The sequence below is a fragment of the Nicotiana tomentosiformis genome, chromosome 6, assembly GCF_000390325.3.
Source record: "Nicotiana tomentosiformis chromosome 6, ASM39032v3, whole genome shotgun sequence".
NCBI classification, from domain to species: domain Eukaryota; kingdom Viridiplantae; phylum Streptophyta; class Magnoliopsida; order Solanales; family Solanaceae; genus Nicotiana; species Nicotiana tomentosiformis.
Window position 1 is genome coordinate 9,351,401 of NC_090817.1, and position 17,506 is coordinate 9,368,906.

The 17,506-nt window shown below is 32.2% G+C and overlaps 2 protein-coding genes across 2 annotated transcripts; both read left to right on the forward strand.

The window, feature by feature from the left end:
* The first annotated feature begins 3,126 nt into the window (after positions 1–3,126).
* On the forward strand, positions 3,127–7,513 carry LOC104103769 (sugar transport protein 14-like). The gene is made up of 5 exons (XM_009611698.4): positions 3,127–3,404; positions 3,700–4,022; positions 4,790–5,027; positions 5,756–6,147; positions 6,952–7,513. Exons 1-5 carry the CDS (start codon positions 3,266–3,268, stop codon positions 7,399–7,401), a joined length of 1,542 nt encoding a protein of 513 aa, XP_009609993.1. The 5' UTR covers positions 3,127–3,265; the 3' UTR covers positions 7,402–7,513.
* Positions 7,514–8,616: 1,103 nt separating this feature from the next.
* Positions 8,617–13,285, forward strand: LOC104103770 (probable glycosyltransferase At3g07620). Its single transcript, XM_009611700.4, has 5 exons — positions 8,617–8,838; positions 9,644–10,652; positions 10,743–10,873; positions 11,561–11,909; positions 12,358–13,285. Exons 2-5 carry the CDS (start codon positions 9,708–9,710, stop codon positions 13,024–13,026), a joined length of 2,094 nt encoding a protein of 697 aa, XP_009609995.1. The 5' UTR covers positions 8,617–8,838; positions 9,644–9,707; the 3' UTR covers positions 13,027–13,285.
* The last annotated feature ends 4,221 nt before the right edge of the window (positions 13,286–17,506 follow it).

The following is a 17,506-nucleotide window of genomic DNA, read 5'->3' on the forward strand; positions in this document are numbered from 1 at the left end:
TTTTCCCCCTAGCATTCGCGTGCCAGTGCTTGCGTTCGCGTATAAGGACAACTGACCCCTCCCACAGGCCTCTAAAGCTTCGCGTTCGCGTTGAGCTGGTCGCGTTCGCGAAGGGTAAAATCCCCATAGCTTCACGTTCACGGTCCAATCTTCGCGTTCGCGAAGAAGGAAAATTCAGCTAGCTTATTTTGCTCTTCGCGTTCATGAGAGTACATTCGCGAACGCGATGAAGGAAATACCAGAAACCCAAAGTCTACAGAAAATCAGATTTCCTAAGTCCGAAATCATCCCGTAGCCTATCCGAAACTCACCTGAGCCCTCGGGACTCCAAACCAAACATGCATACAAGTTCTAAAACATCATACGCACTTGCTCGCGTGATCAAATCGCAAAAATAACACTTAGAACTACGAATCGGAAACCAAATCAAAGGAAGTTTTCAAGAAAACTTTAAAACTTATATTTTTACAACCGGACGTCCGAATCACGTCTAATCAACTCCGATTTTCACCAAATTCGGCAGACAAGTCATAAATATTATAGTGGACCTATACCGGGCTCCGAAACTAAAATACGGACCCGAGGTCAATAAATCCAACATCAGTAATTTCTTACAAATCATTAAGCTTTCAATCTTTTAATTTTTCATCAAAATTCCATATCTCGGGCTAGGGACCTTGGAATTCGATTCCGGGCATACGCCCAAGTCCCAAATCACGATACGGACCTACTGAAATTGTCAAAACACTGATCCGAATCCGTTTGCTCAAAATATTTACCAAAGTCAACTTAGTTGAGTTTTAAAGCTCTATTTCACATTTTAATCCATTTTTCACATAAAAACTTTTCAAAAAATTGTACGGACTGCGCACGCAAGTCGAGAAATGATAAATGGTGCTTTTCGAGGTTTTAGAACACAGAATTACTTATTAAATTTAAAGATAATATTTTGGGTCATCGCAAAAACAGTGATAATCAGCAAGATAAGGTGATACGGAAACCGACGCAAAAGAAACAATAGATAGTAAAAATATCTAAGGATTAGAAAATACAATAATAATACTAATACTATAAAAATAAAAAATAAAGATACACTCGACTACACTAACTTTCTATCCTAATTCTCAATTGAAGGTTTTAGTCACGAGGATAATATGGGAATAACTGTTGATCTCTTTAAGTGAAATTGAGGTAAATAATAAAAATATTCTATATTTGTATTTCCAGCAGTGCATAATTGATCAAATGTGATGATTCATTTCATAGGAGTTGCAAGCAATATTTTTCTATTGGCTGGGCTGTAATTATTGGTCGGCAGAATTTAAATAAAGGCAATTAGGAATTCCTTCTTTAACCATACAAGGGGGGAAAACGAGTTCCATTAAAAGATAAATTTTGAAAAAGTTGAAATCAAGAGGATAAGATTGTATAATTTAAGCTAATATTAATCCAGACAGATCATGAGATATATATCCTTCTTCTTAAGCCACTAGCCCTTCATTAAATTATGAGTTGCTAATTAACCGAGTATAAAAATTGAAATCTTTGCTAGTATAAGATAAACATCCAATAAATATTCCTTTGCCGTATAGATTATGGTAATCTCTTCCCTATTATGTTGAATCTCAATGTCGATAAATACTTACTTGTACTCGTTATTATATTAAACTAAATAAATTATTTAATTTTAACTGTTAAAAATTTTGAGTAAGAATACGTATCAGTAATTAGTAATTATTAGTGCGTATATAAAAGGCATATATCTCTAATTTATAAATTTAATATAAATATTAGGTGCGATAAATTTTTACCATTCAATGTATTACTATCCTTATCCGTTTATCCCATATGTTAAGTGGTTTAAAATTAATGTTTATTCTGTATATATCCAGTCCAATTAACCATATTTTCAAACTCCAACTACTTCATTATCCACTTTATCTCTCACATGTATCAACGTAGCTCTTCCAAATTTACTTCAGCAACTTTTTAGAACTTTATGGACCAGTAGGCTTATCACACATTACATGTATAATAATAATAATAATAATAATAATAATAATGATGATGATGATGATGATGATGATAATTGTCGTCTTATTGATTCCAAAAATCTTATAGTAGCAAGCAAATTCTTTTTTTGAATTTTGATGGTGGCTTTTTCTATGTTGAATAACCAAAGATTAAATCTGAGATATTTTTTAAGTAATAATATAAAATAAATTATTGTAAAATTATTATGTCACTTATAAATTAATTAATATACGTAAGATATTATTGGGCTTGCGTGCTTCCTGCTTGCAAAGTGATGCTTCCCAAAATGGAAGAAAATAAGCAACCGACCCTTTTTTCCTGCTAATTAATATTCCTCTCATCCTAATATATATGTCGTTTTTTTATAAAACATTATTATAAAACTTTTCCATTAAATTAGTTTTCAACTAATTGTAACGAGTATACCAAGCATTAAATGCTGTCACGTAATGAGATATATGGAGTAGTAAATAGTTAATACTCCCTTAAAGTCCCAAATATTAAAATAAAATTTGGCTGAATTTGTTTCAAAATTAAGGACCACGTTTTCAGAAAGCAAAAAGCATTTATTATTTTTTCCCTCTCAAATTCACCATCACTGTTTTAATTAGTAAAGTTTTAATTAAGTAAAATATTTAACAGAAACAAATAATAAATTTAGACAAATAGTTTTATTATTAAATTTTTTTTTTTTAAATCTATTAATTTTAATAATTTACACCTTAAAAGATAAAATATTTAAGGTACTATTTATTTGCAATGGTATATAATAATAAGAAGGAACACCCAAAAAATAAAGAGTGAAACGAAGAACATGCGCTTATTTGATAGTTTAAGTTTTATACACCGAATGTAAAAGATATATATACAGCTGGATCATTTTTAAGTTAGTTACAATTTACAAGTAAATTTTTATGATAAACACTAATTGCTAGCCTAATAAAAATAGTAAATTATACTGAAAGGGTAAAAACAATCTACGAGATTCTCATTTAATGAAAAAATAAGACTCCTAGTACTAACTCACTTTAAATTGACTAACGTTTCTTTAAAAGTTAAGTATTTTTTTCCTTTTTTCAGATGAGCATTATCCTTTTTGGCAAATTTGAATCACCTTAAACATGCATAAATAACAACTTTTCTTTCTACTTTCTACACGCCATTTTCAAATTTCCTTTTCAGTTTCTAAGTGAGAGAAAAGAAGAAGAGAAGAAATTGGGAAATAAAAACAATGGCAGGTGGTGGATTTGATGATAGAAGAGGAGCAAGAGCACATCTTTATGAGTATAAGATTACTTGGTATTTCATTTTTTCTTGTATTATTGCAGCTACTGGAGGTTCTCTTTTTGGTTATGATCTTGGTGTTTCTGGTTAGTATATTTTCTTCGTGATTAACACTATTCTAATATGATAATAATTTAGCTAAATCTGACAATCTTTTGAAATAGTAAAACTTGTTAATTTTTATTATCGGCACCACTCGTAAATTTTCGAGATTTCTTTTAACCTACTTTTTTTCCCTCATCAGAGATGAAGTCAGGATTTTGAGTGTATGGTTTCGGAATTCTAATTATTTATTTAATAGATTTTTAAGACAAATATATTTAATAGATAGTGTGTACGCAAATTTTATTATCTGAAGTCTGAACTTTTGGCTTGTTTCAGGTGGGGTGACTTCTATGGATGATTTCTTGAAAGTATTTTTCCCCAAAGTGTACAGAAGGAAGCAAGAACATCTCAAAGAAACAGATTATTGCAAATATGACAATCAAATCCTCACACTTTTCACTTCCTCTTTGTATTTTGCTGCACTTATATCTACATTTGGTGCTTCACATGTCACAAGGAACAAAGGCCGTAAAGCCAGTATCCTATGTGGTGCAGTTAGTTTTTTTCTTGGTGCAGTACTTAATGCTTCTGCTAAAAATATTGCTATGCTCATTATTGGTCGATGTCTTCTTGGTGTTGGCATTGGATTTAGCAACCAGGTAATTCTGAGAACTTACTCATATTTTATTAATGGTGTACAAGATTTAATATATATACGTGTAAAGACTAATATTTGATCTATATATATGGTATAAATTTTTCGGCAAAAAAATATTCAACTAACCATTATTCAGCCACTGTAGCTCCGCCTTGGCTTAAACAACGCACCGTGCTGTTATTGGATGTGGCAAATAGATGTGTCAGGTCAAAATCAAAATATATCAAATTAGTAAAACAGTCATAACTCATTTTCTTAAATTATAAATTGTAAAAGAACATGATATACAAATAGTACATATTTTTCCTTCATTGAACTGTAGCTCCACTCATGCTTACATGCACCCTAATATTATTAGAGGTGCAAATAGGCACGCGAAGATAAGTCATGGCTCAACCCGTCTAAAGTTTGATTGGATCAAGATGAATTGGGTCCACCAAATTTGCTTAACGTCACTCAACCTCCCCTAATTTCTTTCTTTGCTTTTTGAAAAAAGAAAAATGCATTCTTCCAAATTACCTACTATTCTCAATCTTCAAATTTGATATTGTATGTTGCAATCTGACCGTTGAATTACACTATTTGTCTCGAATTGACCCAATAGTTTGTTGGGTCATCTTGAGCTCAAATTATTGGTCAATTCAACAAACATGTCATAACCCAACCTGTTTAAACTAGAACGAGTTACTAAAAAACGAGTTGATTTTATAATATGAGTCCATGTAACATAGCTGAAGTTTATGTTCTTGTTTGTTTTCAAAATTACAGGCAGTCCCATTATATCTTTCAGAAATGGCACCTGCAAAAGTCCGAGGAGCAGTTAACCAATTGTTTCAACTCACAACTTGCTTGGGAGTATTAATAGCCAATTTGGTCAATTATGCAACTGCTAGAATCCATCCATGGGGATGGAGATTATCTCTTGGCATAGCAGCAATTCCTGCTGTACTCATGTTTGTTGGTGGGCTTTTCCTTCCCGAGACACCAAATAGTCTCGTAGAACAAGGTAAATTAGTATGGTTTGGTGTAAATATGCAATATGCAAATAAATTTTTGCCTTATTATCATTACAGTTTAAATTCTATGCACAGAAAAGGTAATAAAAAATACTTACAGAATCTGCTGAACACCTAAAAAGTAATTGAAGGTAAACTAGTATAGTAACTACTAACATGTCATGATAGGTTAAATTATACTGATTATTTTGTCCGTTTATACAAATTAAATCCTTATTATTATTATTATTATGAAATGAAATAAAATATGAGGAGCCTTAGTAATTTACAAGTCCATGACATTTAGGGGCATTTGCACAAATGGCCTTTTTAGGCCATTATTTAAATTCTGGTCTTTGTTAGCCTAGTGAGCTATTGCAAAAAGAAAGATCCACTCTACTACTTCTAAAGATAAAATTTACTACATTGCAAATGCAATAACGGGGATATAATTTAAAGATTGGCCTAGAAAAAGATCGTACGGTGCAAATAATCCATTTAATATGTCATTCTATAAATATCATATATAATGGTAAGTACCTTATGAGACTTTTGAAGTCTCTTTTTTTTTTTTTTTTTCCGAACCTCCTTAGCCTGAAAATTACATTGTGTATATAAGATTAATTATTTTTAGATGATATATTAAATGTTAAAATCCTTTGGGATTTTCATGTATTTACTTTTTTATTTTTGAATCTTCTTGATTAAAATTCTGTCTTCGCCGCTGACTATACAACAGGTAAATTAGAGAAAGCAAGGGAAATATTGGAAAAAGTTAGAGGAACTTCAAAAGTGGATGCAGAATTTGCTGATCTTATAGATGCAAGTAATGAAGCCAGAGCTATAAAGAATCCATTTAGAAACTTACTTAAGAGGAAAAATCGTCCACAATTGGTGATTGGAGCATTAGCAATTCCAGCATTTCAACAACTTACTGGAATGAACACAATCCTTTTCTATGCACCTGTTATTTTTCAGAGTTTAGGGTTTGGCTCTGGAGCTTCTCTTTATTCATCTGTTATTACTGGTGGAGCACTTGTTGTGGGTGCACTTATGTCAATGTCCTTTGTTGATAAGTTTGGAAGAAGAGCTTTCTTTTTGGAAGCTGGAGTTGAAATGATATGCGTCATGGTAATTTTCATTTCATTTTAACTTTTATATACTGACAATATAGTTCTACACGTTCACAAAAAATGGAAATAATTACCTTGAAAGCAAGACGATGATCTGTGTCATGGTAATTTTCAGTTCAGTTTAATTTCTATATAATGACAATATAGTTTTGAATGTCCCTAAAAAGTGAAAATAATTACCTGAAAAGCAAGATAGTTTTATCTGGTATAACATGTTAATTGCATTGACACTAAAAAGTTTACTATATGTCAATTTGGTTTAAATTTCCCTTCTACAACCTTACTCATATACTTCCTTTTTCAAAAGAAGAAAAAATGGAAATTTTAGTGTCATGGTAATTTTGGTTTTTCGTCTTTCTTTTTCTTGAGTCGGGTGTCTATCGGAAACAGTTTATTTACCTTCAAAAGGTAGAGTAAGGATGTGTATACACTACTCTCACCAAACCCCACTTTGTGGAACTACACTCGGTTGTTAGTTGTTGTTGGTAATTTTTGTTTTTCCTTTAATAACCACTCACAAAATCTTCATGATATTCTTTCCTACTTTGTATTAGAAAATTTCTACTTTGTGATCGAGGGTGATCAAATATGAGATATTTGGCAACTATAATCAGAACTGAACCTCGCTAATTTCGTAATATTAACCTCTTTTATTTTTTGCTAAAAATGCATTTTCAATGACTTTTTCTCATCAAGAAGTCGATATCATATTCTATACTGACTTACCTCAATCAGCATTACTATAGATTTCAACTCTCCGTTTTCATCGGATAGGATACTTACTATAAATTTTGATCCACAGGTTGCAGTTGCCATCACACTAGCTTTAAAATTTGGACAAGGTGAAGTGTTACCAAAAGGAATTGGCATATTCCTAGTAATAATAATTTGCATATTTGTTCTTGCTTATGGAAGATCATGGGGTCCTTTAGGTTGGTTAGTTCCAAGTGAAATATTTCCTTTGGAAACAAGATCAGCAGGACAAAGTATGGTTGTTTGTGTCAACATGATTTTCACAGCACTAATTGCACAATGTTTCTTGGTTTCACTTTGTCACCTCAAATATGGCATATTTCTGCTATTTGCGGCTTTGATTATTATTATGAGTTGCTTCATATTGTTGCTTTTGCCTGAGACAAAGCAAGTTCCAATTGAGGAAATTTATTTGCTATGGCAAAGTCATTGGTTTTGGAAAAGGTACTGTGCCCCAGAGGAGAATGGAATTGAATTGAAGAAAGGGCAGCAAGTTTAGAGTATTACATGGATTTTTAGGGATGAAAATTTGCTTATTGATTTTATTTGTTCTATGAACCTATGGTAGTTGATATCTTTTTATGAATGAAAAAAGAAAAATTTGACTCGGATGGGTTTTTATATCAAGAGTTTCTTAATTTCTTTTTCAATATTTTATTGAGTGTATATTTTGGGTAGTAGACACTCGGTGGAATAGCTGAGTTACGCGCAATTGGCCCTAACACCATAATTACGAAAAATAACACACACATACACACAAGATATGTCAACTCTATTTTATATGCTCAGACATACTTTAAATCTTACTTATTTCACATGATCCTTCAGTCAATTCTATATAAACAATGATTTATTTCTTCTTTTAAGTTAAAACAAAATAAGAAAATGAGAGGACTTCCAAGATTTGTACATGAAGACCATTCTTAAAGATTGAAGTCTATCAAGGAGCATCTTCATACATTTAAATTGAAATATATTTGCTAGAATTTGGAAGTAATGAATTGATAGCTTATTATTTATTTCCAAAGCATTAATCCACATATCTGTAACTAGGTAGGCCCTCCTTAGTTTCTTTATTACTCTTCTGTCTTATTTTAATTGTTACTTTAGCTCAAAAAATTATTCCAAAATATCGTTATTTTAGAATTTTAAGATTAAATTTGTTAACTATTTTCAAGTATACTCTGACTCAGTGACGAAGCTAGGAATTTTTTCAAGAGTATTCAAACTTGAATGAAGTGGAAAAAAAAACTCTGACAAAGGGTGTTCAATATATGATATATACCTCTAAAACGTTATATTTTATTTATATACATAGTGCAATTTTTCAACGAAGGAAAACCAGTTGACCGCCCTTGTGACCATATGGCTTACCATTGCCCTTACTATTAAAAAAATTGTAAGTAATTCTTTTTAGTATTGTACTCTCAAAAATCATTTAACAGGGGTAACTTAATAAATTATACCTTAATTTATTATTTTCAGTATCCTGTGACGGGCAGTTTATTAAAGTGGACAGGTGTCTGTTGATAAGTGAAATAATTACTCCAATTTCCATATAGCTCGATAGACATTAACAGTAACAAACAATAATGGGTAGCCGACAGAGATTGGTCCCTTTGGACAAAGAAAACTATACTAAATTTAGAAAATATCTCATGCAATATAGTACAAATAATCTAATTAAATGATAAAAATACCCCCTTTTGCTTTGAGCAGACCCTGCAGTGACTCTTGTTCCATTTTGATATACCAAAAAAACACTTGCTTAGGATTACTAAATTCAGGAAAAAACATTAGATTTTAAACCTTTTCAACTACTTCAAATTATTACTCTTATTTTACTCTAAAGCTGCCTTTTTTCTTGAGAGTTTTGTGGCTGCTACCGACAATGCTGCTAAGTGCTGAGCTTCACTTCACCTCTTCCTTTTTGCTGGTAATGTTTCATTTTATCATTTTTCTTGTAGAAAATGGTCAAGTTTGAGTTCTATTTAGTATATTTACCATGATTGTCTTTTTTCAAGAATGCATGAGTTTATCCAAATTGAGCTTCTTTTTTAAAGCTTTTAGTTACTTTTACATTTATTTAAGAGATACCCTTTTCTTGTTTTGGAACATAGAGTTTGAGTTTGAAGCTAAAGATTGTGCGTGAGTTGATCAAATTTTTAGCTTCTTTTTTACTTTTTGATAACTTTTATGTTCAAGATTAGAGATACCCAATTGTTGTTTTGGTTCTTGGAGCTTGAATTTGAAGCTAAAGATTATACATTTCAGAGCTCAGTGAAGCACTTTTGTAGTATTAAGTAGTTCAATTTCATTGCGTATTTTGACAAAAGTGGGATTTCAAGTCAACAGGTATAGAGTGTAGACTAGATTTTTGTGACAATAAGGTCCGAATTTTGTATAAGTATGTGTGTTTGAAAATTGTTTCATTATATGTACTTTTAAGCCGGTACAGTTGCTCCCATGTGACCAGGAGGTCACGGGTTTGAGCCGTGGAAACAGGCTCTTACAGAAATGCAGCCATGTGACCAGGAGGTCACGGGTTTGAGCCGTGGAAACAGGCTCTTACAGAAATGCAGGGTAAGACTGCGTACAATAGGCTCTTGTGGTCCGACACTTCCCCGGACCCCGCACATAGCGGGAGCTTGGCTTCCCTTTTTATATGTACTTTTGAGCTAAAGGCAGTATCTTACCAAAAAGGAACTGCAGAAAGTTTAGAAATTTTCGCTTTTATGTAGGAAATCATGAAACAGATTCTTGAATTGCCTTGACGAGCTACTGATTGGAGTTGAATTTTAAAGAATGAAGTACGGCGAGGAGTTTCAAATTCTATGTCAAATTGATAAAAGGAAATGGATTTTGATAGTAGTTTTGGTGGCTGTGACTCATTTATTTTGTCAAACCTTGATGCTTCCTTATGGTAATGCTCTTCGCTCTCTGGTACCGGATAAAACAGTTTTGTTACCGGAGAAGATTAGCTTCTCAATAAGAGAATATACTGTCAAATCTGCAAAGGTTGCTGGAACCCTTGTAGGAAAAAACTTCTCAAACTTTGATAGTGCATCTGTGTTGGTTCATCGTGTGGATAGTGCAGATAATGGTGATACGGGTGAAGATGGTGAAAATGACGAGGGAGTAAATGGTGAGGATGAGGCAAAACTACATAGCAATAATTCAGATGGCAAAGCACTGGATATTGATTCTGATTTTGTTGAAGATGCAACTATTGAAAACGATAATGTATTTGATGAAGTTGTGGACATGGATGTGGAAACTACAATGCAGAACAGTGCGAACCAAATCCATACTTCTATACTGCAGAAGAATGATAAATCTAGAGAGGACCTCTCTTTAGAGCAAGTTGTTAAACCAAATGGTGAACTTTCAGCAGACTCTGAGTTAGATGCAAATAGAAGTAGCATGCAAATTGATACTAAAACTACGAGTGCGACTAACTTGTCTTCTGTGACTGATTCAAACCATCTAGATCCCTTGCCATTGGTTACCTTAGGATTAAATGAAAGCAACTACAATCATACTGCTCGTATCAAGTCTTCGACAGGAGATTTGGCTCAAGTTCTCCCAAATAATGGAAACCATTTGTTGGTTCAAATGGATATCACTGTCTCAAGTAATGGGAGTCCAGTCAAAAAGAAGATGAGATGTATGATGCCACCGAAAACTATAACTTCAATCTCCCAGATGGAAAAGTTACTAGTTAGGCATCGTGCTCGTTCACGTGCTATGGTATGTTTTTTCTTCTCTTGATCAAAGCTGTTGTCTCCCTATACTGTAAATGGAATGAGTTTTCACTATTTTCTTTAAATTGGATTGCAGAGACCTAGATGGTCTTCTGAACGTGACCAGGAAATATTGGCTGCTAGGTTACAGATTGAGAATGCTCCACTTCTGAGGAGTGATCGAGAACTTTATGCTCCTGCCTTTCGAAATATGTCCATGTTCAAAAGGTTTGTAGTTGTTTAGTAACATATTTACACATAATTCCAGCTGATATTTTCTAACATTAGTTTTTCTATATTGTTCTCTTGAGTATAATCTCAATGTAGGACGTAGGTAAAACTTTTAAAGCTAGAGGAGAAAGAGAGTAGAGGACCTTTATTTATCTGATTCAAACAACCCTTGAATTTTTGCGTCTCTCTCATCGTAATAAATGGTAGAGTTTAATTATTCAGTTGAGCATACTGTGTTTAAACACATGTGTGCTCTTTATCCTTTTTGTAAACAGAATGATGAGTATTGGTTTACAAAAAATGCTTCGAAAGTATAAAGCAGCGCCAAGAGCCTCTCCCCTTTCACTTACTCGATTGATTAAGCTGTTATATTTGTCAAAATTACGTGTGTGTCTTTCTGCACAGAAAATGATCTTCAGTTATACTACACTAATGCATTGTTCTATCGAGAGCACAGTATTTAAGCGTATGGTATTTATTATCCCTCTGTTAACATTTGCTTCTTCTTATACATTCAATATGTGAGTCTTTTAGTCTACAACGTGCACAATGCTACGACGCATACTGACTAGTTTTGACATTGATAGAAACTTAGTTTATGTATTTCTGCTATAGTAAGAAATATCTTAGATTTGGGAAATATCTGCTGTCGGATTTTTCCCTTATGCCTCCTTGAATTTGCAGGAGCTATGAACTCATGGAACGGATTCTCAAAGTTTATGTCTACAAGGATGGAGAGAAGCCGATTTTTCATACCCCAATAATGAAGGGATTGTATGCATCCGAGGGATGGTTTATGAAACTAATGGAGGGAAACAATAAGTTTGTCGTGAAGGATCCCCGAAAAGCTCACTTGTTCTACCTGCCCTTTAGTTCAAGGATGCTGGAGCATTCTCTATATGTGCGTAATTCTCATAACCGAACAAACCTACGCCAGTATTTGAAGGAATACTCGGAGAAGATTGCAGCAAAATACCGGTTCTGGAACAGAACTGGTGGGGCAGATCATTTTCTTGTCGCATGCCATGACTGGGTAATGTTACCATTTCGTTCTCTTCTGAACTTCACATGTATTTCGTGTTATCCACTATGTTTTGATGATTCATAAAATGAGTTAGTCGTTTTTTTGGGCAAATCTTGCATTGAGTTATTGGATGTGTTACATATCTCTTGCCACCATCTTTTGGGCAAGTTACACATTTAGCCGGTCAGCCAAAAATAACTACATCCGCTAGCCAAATATACAAAAAATATTATGAAAATGTATATTATACATTAATATACAAAAAATATGAATATACACTGATTTTGTATAAGATATTTATATTATATAATGTACAACAAATATACAGTTTGCCGGCTACTATTTTTGAGAGAGGCTATACTGTGTAGTTTTCCCCCGTCTTTTTCTATGTGATGTTCAAGTTACATGACACTATAAGCTCGTTCAATATTTGTGCTTATAATCGTATTTACTATAGGCTCCGTATGAAACAAGGCACCACATGGAGCACTGTATCAAGGCCCTCTGCAACGCTGATGTAACCGTAGGCTTCAAAATAGGAAGGGATGTATCCCTTCCGGAAACATATGTCCGCTCTGCCAGAAATCCACTTAGAGATCTCGGAGGTAAGCCACCGTCTCAAAGGAAAATTCTCGCGTTCTATGCTGGGAATATGCACGGATACTTGCGTCCAATCTTGCTCGAGCATTGGAAGGACAAAGATCCCGACATGCAGATCTTTGGTCCAATGCCAAGTGGTGTTGCTAGCAAAATGAATTATATACAGCATATGAAGAGCAGCAAGTTCTGCATTTGCCCAAAGGGCTATGAAGTCAACAGCCCTAGAGTAGTCGAAGCCATATTTTATGAATGCGTACCAGTGATTATATCGGATAATTTCGTGCCTCCCCTTTTTGAAGTCCTGAATTGGGACGCGTTCTCGTTGATTATAGCTGAGAAGGATATTCCAAACTTGAAAACCATACTTCTTGCTATACCGGAAAAGAAGTATCTTGATATGCAACTAGCTGTTAGAAAGGTTCAGCGCCATTTTCTTTGGCATGCAAAGCCTGCAAAATACGACCTGTTTCACATGACACTTCATTCGATTTGGTATAATAGAGTCTTTCAAACAAAAGCGAGATGACAACAGCAGATTCCGCGACGATGAAAGTTGGAAGTTGCAGTTGAAGCGAGATGACAACAGCAGATTCCGCGACGATGAAAGTTGGAAGTTGCAGTTGAAGCGAGATGACAACAGCAGATTCCGCGACGATGAAAGTTGGAAGTTGCAGTTGCTTCTGACTTTTCCTAGCCTCCAAAAGGTTTGTTTTCTGTTGGAACTTCAACTTGTAGAGGAACTGTTGCCTTGTATATTGTAGTTTTTAGTGTTTTTTTTTTGGTTACCACAATCTTCTTGTTGAAGAAAAAAATATTAACTTCAGACTTTTGTTCCAATCGAAGATGGGTGGAAAATGAAATTGTGGTCATCAACAAGTAAACTCCTTAACATTAAAAAATTGTATTCTTGAAAATAGGTCACCTGCTACAACTAGGCCTTGCAAGTGGGCCGGTCCAAGCCCGGGACCGGCCCAGGACCGCGGGCCAAACGGCTAAACGGGCCAGGACCGTTTGGTCCGGTTTTAGCGGGCCTGGTCCGGTCTCGTGGGCCGGTCCTATGATGGGCCCGTCAGGCCCGGGACCGGCCCTGTCCCCTTAGCGGGCCCAACGGCTATTTTTTAAATTTTCTTTTTTTTTTTTTTTTAAAAAAAAACGTTGACTGTCAAAAATAGCCGTTGGCTATTTGTGAAATAGCCATTTAACCCCTCAACTTTGTTTTAATCCCAAACTTTTTATAATTACACTTTTTCCCTATTTTCAACTATAAATACCCCATCATATATAGTATATCTTAAGATGTATATATAGTATATAAATTGAATATAGCTTATATATATTATAGTATACATATAAGCTTATATTTATACTATACTATAGTCTATACTATATATACATCTCATAAGATATATAAACTATATTCGATATACTATATATACATCTTAAGATATACTATATATACTATACTACATATACATCTTAAGATATACTATATATACATAGTATACTAGATATATTAGATATATATATAGTAGATATACATGTATATATAGTATATCTTAAGATGTATATATAGTATATAAATCGAATATAGCTTATATATAGTAAGATGTATATATATTATAGTATACATATAAGCTTATATTTATACTATACTATAGTCTATACTATATATACATCTCATAAGATATATAAACTATATTCGATATACTATATATACATCTTAAGATATACTATATATACTATACTATATATACTATATATACATCTTAAGATATACTATATATACTATACTATATATACATCTTAAGATATACTATATATACTATACTACATATACATCTTAAGATATACTATATATACATAGTATACTAGATATATATAGTAGATATACATGTATATATAGTATATCTTAAGATGTATATATAGTATATAAATCGAATATAGCTTATATATAGTAAGATGTATATATATTATAGTATAGTATACATATAAGCTTATATTTATACTATACTATAGTCTATACTATATATACATCTTAAGATATACTATATATACTATACTATATATACATCTTAAGATACATAGTATACTAGATATATATAGTAGATATACATGTATATATAGTATATCTTAAGATGTATATATAGTATATAAATCGAATATAGCTTATATATAGTAAGATGTATATATATTATAGTATAGTTTAGTATACATATAAGCTTATATATATATATATATATATATATATATATATATATCGAATATATCGAATATAGCTTATATATCTTAAGCTGTATATATAGTATATACTATACTATAATATAATATATATATACATCTTACTATATATATTATATATATCTTAAGATGTATACTATCGAATATGATTTATATACTATGTATATATAGTATAGTGTGTGTGTGTGTATATATATATATATATATATATATATATATATATCTTAAGATGTATATATAGTATATAAATCGAATATAGCTTATATATCTTAAGATGTATACATAGTATAGTATAGTATATATATATATATATATAAGCTTATATATATATATGAGCTTATATATCTTAAGTTGTATATATAGTATATACTATACTATACTATAATATATATACATCTTACTATATATATTATATATATCTTAAGATGTATATTATCGAATATGACTTATATACTATGTATATATAGTATAGTGTGTGTATATATATAAGATGTATATATAGTATAGTGTGTGTATATATATATATATATATATATATCTTAAGATGTATATATAGTATATCTTAAGATTTATACTATAGAATATGACTTATATACTATGTATATATAGTATACTATGTGTATATATATCTTAAGATGTATATATAGTATATAAATCGAATATAGCTTATATATCTTAAGATGTATATATAGTATAGTATAGTATATATATATAAGCTTATATATATATATATATATGTATATATACTATAGTATATCGAATATACTATGTATATATAGTATAGTGTGTATATAACTATATAACTATATATATATATCTTAAAATGTATATATACACTATAATATACTATAATATATATACATAGTTTATAAGTCATATTCGATAGTATACATCTTAAGATATACTATATATACATCTTACTATATATATATATAGCTTATATATCTTAAGATGTATATATATCTTAATGTCTACTATACTATACTATATATATATATAGTATATCTTAAGATGTATATATAGTATATATATATTTTAAGATGTATATATAGTATATAAATCGAATATAGCTTATATATCTTTATTACTATTTTTTTTCTCTAACTTCTATAAAAAAAAAATTAAAAATAGAAAGTTTCTGTTGGGCCCGTTTAGGCTCGGGACCGGCCCACTAAATCCGGGCCCGTTAGTTCGTGGTCCCGGTCCCGAGCCGGTTCCAGCAATAAGCCCGCGAAGCCCACGACCGTTTAGGACCAGACCTCATAGGACCGGCCCACTTAGGACCGGGCCCGCGAAGCCCACTTAGGACCGGGCCCGGCCCAGTTGCCACCCCTAGCTACAACAGGTAAATGTGACTTGATGGTATAAAAATTGCTTAAATGATATTGTATACAACTTAAATTCATAAATTTTTAACTAAAAGAGTGTGGGTGTATATAGATTTTCCCAATTTGACAATGAAGCATGCACTTCCTTGTATAGTTTACTCACAATTTGCTTATAATTCAACTGTGTTTTAGTCGCTCCATAAAATAATAGCCAACAAAATATTTATTTTTTGTATGTAAGTATATAAAATACAAAAAATATACATATTATATATATACCTTTTGGCTAGCGAATGCAATTAGTTTCGGTCAGTGGTCAATTTTTTATTTTGCCCTTTAATTTTTCCGGTAGCTTGTCCCAAAGCAAACCACCCCTTATTTTTCACTCATTTCCTCTTCTAGTGATCGATTCAACCTTTGATAAAAAAAGATATATCTTGATTATGTTTTATCTCTTCAACAAGTTTAGTAACGAGCGTAATTGCCCTATTCTTTCGAATGGAAAGTGAAATCGACGTTATTTTTTCGGGAACTCCAAACGAAATTCAACGAAATCTTGCAATAAATTATTTTCAACTCTATGTAATCCTTTCCATAGAGTACACTAGATTGTACATCAATGCTATAAGCTTATAACAACAGCACCAACTGGGGAGAAATTCAAAAATAGTCAGATTTACAAGTGGTAATTGAAAAATAGCCACTGTTTCAAAAGTAATCGAAATTTAGTCATTTTTCATGTAAAGATAAATCTGAACGAGAACACTGTTCAAAATCCGAAAAATATTCCAGCATAATATACTGGAGTAAAAGTATAATATACTGAAACTCCAGCATATTATACTGTAGTTCCAGTATAATATACCGGTCCAGCATAATATGCTGGAAGTTCATACACAAGTGCTCCAATCTCCAGTATATTATGCTGGAACTTTTCGCGTGTTGGAGTTCCAGTATAATATGCTGGAAGTTCATACACATGTGCACCAATCTCCAGTATATTATGTTGGATCGGTCCGTGTTGCAGCAAAATAGTGGCTATTTTTCAATAACTTTGCAAACGCTGGCTATTTTTGAATTACCAATACGAAAACTGGCTAGCCCGTGCTATTTTTACCACCAACTGGTATGCTATCTGGGCTTGCATATTTTTAATGGGCCGTTTGAGTTTGTTTTTCTGGGCTTGAATGTTTTGAATGGACCTTTCGAGTTTCATTTCAATAATGAGGGCCCAGTAGTTTAGGCTCTAGTCCAGGGATGAGTAGATCAATGTAGCTTTACATAACAATGTAGATGAGGGAGAGATTTCAACATTTTTTTTAAAGAAAGAAAAAGTTACTAAACAAGCGAAAGAAATGCCAAAAGAGCATATATTTTTTTCTAAAACAAAAGCATTAGTTGAGATATACCTCCCGCGAAAGAACACTATTAACAATGTGC

Excerpts from the sequence above, each read along its gene's own strand:
- LOC104103770 (XM_009611700.4), top strand. The coding sequence starts at position 9,708 with ATGAAGTACGGCGAGGAGTTTCAAATTCTATGTCAAATTGATAAAAGG. Across the intron at positions 10,874-11,560 it reads AATATGTCCATGTTCAAAAG|GAGCTATGAACTCATGGAAC; the intron begins GTTTGTAGTTGT and ends TTGAATTTGCAG. Across the intron at positions 11,910-12,357 it reads TTGTCGCATGCCATGACTGG|GCTCCGTATGAAACAAGGCA; the intron begins GTAATGTTACCA and ends TATTTACTATAG.
- LOC104103769 (XM_009611698.4), top strand. The coding sequence starts at position 3,266 with ATGGCAGGTGGTGGATTTGATGATAGAAGAGGAGCAAGAGCACATCTT. Across the intron at positions 3,405-3,699 it reads TTATGATCTTGGTGTTTCTG|GTGGGGTGACTTCTATGGAT; the intron begins GTTAGTATATTT and ends GGCTTGTTTCAG. Across the intron at positions 6,148-6,951 it reads TTGAAATGATATGCGTCATG|GTTGCAGTTGCCATCACACT; the intron begins GTAATTTTCATT and ends TTTGATCCACAG.